The sequence below is a fragment of the Onychostruthus taczanowskii genome, unplaced genomic scaffold (genome assembly GCF_017590055.1).
Source record: "Onychostruthus taczanowskii isolate IOZ18803 unplaced genomic scaffold, ASM1759005v1 scaffold20, whole genome shotgun sequence".
Classification (NCBI taxonomy): Eukaryota; Metazoa; Chordata; class Aves; order Passeriformes; family Passeridae; genus Onychostruthus; species Onychostruthus taczanowskii.
Genome location: NW_024499240.1, coordinates 12,471,624 through 12,477,828, shown reverse-complemented (window position 1 = coordinate 12,477,828; position 6,205 = coordinate 12,471,624). Strand labels below are relative to the sequence as shown.

Here is a 6,205-nt window from a genome sequence, read left to right as displayed (position 1 = left end):
GGAGCGGGAGGGCGGCCGGGCCGGCGCCTCAACCTGGCCGCCGCCGGCGCCAGGGGGCGGCCGCCATGTTGGGGAGGTCAGGCGGCCGCCGGGCCGAGGGGCCCGCCCGCCATGTCGCGGCTGGCGGGGGAGGCGTGTCCGCCATGATGGGGAGGGCGCAGCGCCGGGGCCGTGAGGGGGCTCGGCCCCGCGGCGCTCGGGCGGGCCCGAGGGCACATCGAGCCCCGCCAGAGCCAGCCGGCCCCACACCTGGCCGAAAATAGACCCGCACACCCCGCCGGGCACGGACCCTGCCCTGGGGGGAGCGGTTCAGTGATAAACGCCCATAAAGCTGCAGGCACTCACCACCTAAAAAGCGCTGGTGGGGATTTGGTTTTGTTTGTTTGTTTTTCCTTTTTTGTGGGTTGTGTTTGTTTGCTTTAATTCGGGTACTTCTAACACCTTACCACCGCTGTCTTTACGCTCAGCGCTGCATTTTAGTCCCTGTGGGGCTGCTGCCCCAGCCGGCTGCAGGGCACAGCCAGCACGGCGGGTGGGGCTCACCAAAAAAAAAACCAAACAAACAAAAAAAACCCAAACAAACAAAAAAATTACTGTGGTGGTTTATTTTGCTCCCCCACCTTCCGCGAATCTACAGAGAAAGCAAAATCAGCTTTCTAGGGCAAAGGGTATTTATGAGGGAAGTACGAAATACTTGTATTTTCATCTTCACTGCAAAATACTTAAGCCGCCCCGGCTCCCCCAAAAGAAACAAAATTTACTCAGTTTTCCACTGTATTTGTACCATTTTTATTTGTAAAAATAACCATCTGAATGCATTGCAAGAGTAGTTTACAGTTAGGGTTCTTTATTACATTAATACAGCATTCAGTAGTTTAAAAAGTTACTAAACTGTGCTTGAGAAGATTCGGGTTGAATTCCAAGTCATTCAATGAATTAAGTTTTTTTTCCTCATTTCATATGTGACATTTACCCAAGTCCTTAAACTTCAATTTACAAAAGCAAACAATACTGACAAAACCCCACCGAAACCATCAAACAATGCTTTATATAGTTTATTACAAATGTTATGCAAAATATAACACTGGCACCAGATGCGTATCACCATGGTTTGTAAAGATATATTGCACATGCTAAAGCATAAAATATAAGACAAAACCTAAAAAACATAAGATATTGGCTTTAATATGTAGATCACTGCATACGAAATGCATAAAATTACATTTTATACACACACTCAAGATTGTCACTAGTTTGAAACGCCCTTTCCTATAACACTGACCTAAGTTTACTTTTTGTGTAATAAGAAAGCATTTTCAGCACTGCGAAAATTATACATTATTCCTATAGAAATTTAGCATATTAATTTTCATTTCAATGCAGGTAGAACATATGAAAAGAAGAAACACTTTATACATTCAAAGAAGGTCTGAAATGAAAATTTACCGGTAATATATTGCTTTTATAACACTCAAATGAAAAAAAAAAGACAAGTTTCACAAAACATTTCCATTATACACAAATATAAAAAGGCACTCTAATATTTCTTACATGACTAAGAATAAAAATCACAATTTTTTTTTTAAATCATCCTCAAATACATAACCAAGTTTCTCAACAGTACAATGGATAAACAATTCATTTCATGTGTTTGTTCCAATTCAATAACCTGGCAGTTGCTGACTGCATAAAAGTACCAAACACATTATGGTGCCCTTTTAGTAGCGATGAACAGAAATCCCCTGAGCTATTTCACAGCTATTTCAGGCAGTCCGGAGGGTTGTAACTCAGTATTTATGAGAGAGACTTGGGAGCCCGTCCTGCTCTGGATTCCACCTGCAGCTGTGGTTAAAATACAGGATGAAGCGATCCTGCCAAGACACCTGGGCAGGGAGCTGTCCCTCCCCACGTGCCCTCTGCTGGGTGCAGACACAGAAGCTGTCCACCTGCTGTAAGTTGCAGGATCCAGGGTTAAGTGCAACGATTCTGTATGATTACTCTTGTAAGGAGTCCACAGAAAGGCAAGGAGATTATTCACAAGAGTAACATTACTCGCATGCTTATACACCTGCCCTACACTACACACTGCTTCCTACATGTGATAAATTACAGTGCTAGCATACAAAAAAAAAGGGATTCTGGTAACTCACAAGAGATGTGGGAGAGGCCAACACTGAGCACTTCCGAGTGTCTCACTCGTGGCAGTTTTCCTCGTAATCCCAGCGCCCTCAAAACACGACCTGTGCAGTGCCCTGGAGGTAAGCACAGCTTATGATCCTGTGCTTTTTGGAATGCTGCATCCTGGCAGCATTGTGGGGTTTCATGGCTAAAGGTTGGATTTGGCTCCTGGAAGGACCAGCGTGACTCAGAAATAAATCACCTGTGCTTCTGGGATGCACTGAGAGGCAGCAGCTGTTGTACCACACAATTAGCAGCGTTAGGAGGTATCGCAATTAGAAAAAGTTTTGGTAACTGTATGGGCAGCAGGTGAAAATACTGAAACTTTTTAAATGGCTGCTTCAAATAATACAACAACTTTTTATAAAGAGGGCTGGTTTTCTCTTAATGAAGCACTGTCATGTAGGATAGCATCATTTGCTGTATTTCAGGGTGAGACTTACAACTAATCCTGCCAAGGAGCCTGCCTACATTTCTGCTTAAAATAAGATTAAAATGCTGATTCTGCTGTTAGACAGGTGGCAGCTATTTCCCATATGTTTGTTTTCAATGCCATCCTTCTACATTAAAAACCCCAAAGTTTGGGATTACTATTAATTTTGGAACAGGCACCACTGAAAATTTTAAAAATTGCGCTCGCCTCTTATTTGCAGTGTTTTAAGTAAGGTGGTTATTGCTATTCTGCAACTTCTAAAAGCAAAAATGCTGAGAAAAACCAATTAAAATGTTATTTGGTGCTATTTCTGAGGAGAAAACCAAGGTTTCAGGTTCTCTGTCATTCTACTGTAGAAACTACAGAGTTGAGAGAAAAGGGGGCTTTTTAGTTGTAAACTTTGGAAGATTGCTAACGTTCAAGGAAAAAATACTCAATTTTAGTAAGGCAAAATAAACTTAATATACCAATTTTTTTTTAGTAATTAAAGAACTGAAATCTGCCAGTAGATTTTCAACAGTCCAGCAGAACAGGGCTAAAAACTGCAATAAAAATTCAAATCCTTACTTTTCCTTTACTCTGCCAAAAGCGAGCACCGAGGAAGCTCATCTCACCCTCCCAGCAGACACAGGCGTGAGACAAGCCGAGTGTGAATGACAGGAACAGGAATGCCTGACTCCATGCTCTGCCACAGCTGTGTGGGTTTTCTCACCTGTCTGGCAAGGGGCTGGATCCTTCTTAAGCTCTTAAACAAAGGAAGGTGTTTTCTTTCAGCTTTTTCCCCAACACAGACAGTGGACCTTTGCATTCCATACAAGATGGGCACTCTCCCAGTGTGCATCCACCCTTCCTCTTGCTCCTCAGGCCCTCAATCTTGCCAGATTCACATTTCATTTCAGTAGGCATGAATGCTAACTAGGAGAACAAGCCATAGTGATTTTTTCCTGGGCATTTGTTTCGTTTCAAATAAATAGAAACACATTTACATTAAAAGTATATGAACATATTCTTAAGTCTAGGAAAAAAACCCACCTGTGGTCAACACATTATCAGTTAAAAATGTCAACTTGAAATCTGTGTCATAAAATGTAAAATTCACCCAAGACTACTTTGACCTCAAAAGTTTATATTTTTATCATTTAGAAAAAACTACTTCATTATGTCACTCACATATGAACAAAAAAATAAAAGTAGCAAAGTCTTCAATTGAATTACTGAAGCATTTTGGTCCTCTTGGTACAGCTGGTTAGTTCATGATAGTTTTTTGTTTGTGTTTTTTGTTTTTGTTTACAAAGTCTCATTCTTCCTTTTGTACATCTGTTGCAGAGGAGGGTCGGGGTCCATTTGACCTAGAAACTTTGGCAGAAGGAGTAAACATATTCACAAAGTTGACACTGCTTTAAAAGCTGGTGACAAAAGGCTTTTTAGCATCTATCTCTGTGTCCCCTACACGGTACACTGCTATGTTTCTGGTGTTTGGTATTTCACCTTTTGGTGTTACGCTTTCATTGCTTTACCTTTGCTCTGTTAATCCAAACACTGGCAAAACTATTTTAAAATTCAATACTGTTCACAGTAAAAATAAATTATGTAACCATAGAAAAGGAAAAAAGCGCCATTTAAGTTGGCAAATCATTATAAACTTTTACGTACACCTTTGTCTACACCTGATTTCTCTCCCTCTCCCTTTTTTTTCTGGTACTGGATTCATGATTCATGGCTCAGGAGACAGAAACATCTAATGACCCTAATTCTGTAGTGCAAATAAACATTTGTGCTGAATTGAAAAAAAATAAGGGCCAACTGATTAGCATTTTACAGAAGTGATGTTCATGGGAAAATATGGTGAGATGAGCTGAATTTGGCCTTTAGAGTTAACAACTCCATTTTTCTAATTGTGTACTGCAAATAAGAACTGTAAAAAAGTGCCTTCTGTACATTTAAGTGCTTAATACAGGCAGAATGTAAAAGGTTTCATTTCCTGTAGAAAACTAATACAGGCAGTTTTAAGATTACAACTTTACCTTTGGTTCTTGTAAAAAAATTATCTAATTAACAGAGCCCCTGGAAGCAGGAAACAGACAAACACAGGAAAGGGGTGATGCTCAAATCTGATGCTCAAAGGCTATGCTGGAAATAGGATTGTGCACTAAAGGTGCAACTAAAACATGAAAGAACAAGCAGTTCCCTGTTTATTTGTGCTGTCAAAAAGAAAAAAGGCATTTTCTCTTTTTCTACTTAAAATAAGAGGTAGAGACTCTTCACAGGGGCACTTTGGGCCTAAAGAAAACATCAGGAAACTGAAAAGCTGCGGAACTCTAATAGGAATATGTTCCAGTAAATCCCTCTAATTTTGTTATTTAAAGGCTTGATTCTCATCAGCACTACAAATCTTTCAATACCTACTTGTCAAGAATAATAGTTAAGAATTTAACTGTGGGATTTAAACTGTTTAAAAAGACAAAAATTAAAGCTGAAACGAAAAAATAACGAAAAAGTTTTCGAATACCAATGAGTCAAAATGTTTCAGAATCCGAATCGTTTTCATTGTACCCATCCTCTGTTCCTACGTTATTACTCAAGGGCTTATCGTAAGAGTTAACGCTGCCCACAGCGGAGCCATCGCAGAGGTGTGTCCTGCCCAAATTGTCTTTTTTAAAACAAGTGAAGTTGAAAGCCGTCACTGAACTGGAGGGAGAAAAAGGCATCATGGTAGCCAAAATGAGTGCCAGGCAGTCAGCCACGTCTTTGTTAGGAGCACAAGCCAGGGCTGGCGTATGACCTGGGCACAAACGCAGACAAGGCAATGGTTAGTACTGAGGGCACCTGGGGCACCCGGCATTCCTCAGGTACATCTCTAGGGACACCGTGGGGACGTGGATGGGGTTACACATGCCAGGCGTGTTACTCACTCACACGGGACATGCTGGGAGAGACGCTGGGGGCACCGCAATCACCGGGACCACGACAAGCACTGCTTGTGTGAAACCAGGCAGCAAACACTGTGCCAGTTCAATCAAAGCACTCGCTAAACACGGCTCTACAGCACAGACAGCGTGGCCAGAACACAGGGACTACGGCAACAGGGACAGAAACTGGCATCGGTTTCTGTGTATGAACGAGCCTCATTCTGAGAACAACAGCTTTCATTAAACATGAAAGATATTAGTTGTAAACCTTCTGATTTAATAAGCAAACAATTTTAAAGATTGATCAGTTGAGTATCTAACTTGGCAAGTAGTTTATTCAGGAATGATATTATAAAATAATTAGACCGGTGCAGGGGGTACATGGATAGCAGGTGTGACTGGATGTTTAGGTACCCAACTAAACATGGATGTTTAGTTGCCCAAATGTACATTGTGTTAGAAGAACATTAGCTGTATTCGCAAGCATGGCATACACTTCAAATACTAATAAGCTAAGATAATACTAAGAGCTAAGAAGACTCCAATGTCAGTCAAACAAAGGACTGGGGAGCTATTAGAAGCTTGTCTTCACTGCAGTTTAACTTGGGTCCTGTCCAAGCACTGCCCTAAAGCAGCTCTTCATGTACGTGAGCCCTGGAAGCCAGTGTGCTCATTACACTTACTG

At 41.5% G+C, this 6,205-nt stretch overlaps 1 protein-coding gene across 4 annotated transcripts in view; it reads right to left on the bottom strand.

The window, feature by feature from the left end:
* Positions 1-765: 765 nt before the first annotated feature.
* ANKRD44 (ankyrin repeat domain 44) overlaps positions 766-6,205 on the bottom strand; it is a 130,425-nt gene continuing 124,985 nt past the window's right edge. For 3 of the 4 annotated variants that reach the window (XM_041403713.1, XM_041403714.1, XM_041403715.1), the window contains one exon: positions 766-3,967. In XM_041403713.1, the coding sequence (XP_041259647.1) occupies positions 3,909-3,967 (59 nt within the window). In that variant the 3' untranslated portion in view covers positions 766-3,908. Of the gene's footprint in view, positions 5,394-6,205 lie in introns of all 4 variants that reach the window. The other variant, XM_041403717.1, reaches the window with a different exon arrangement.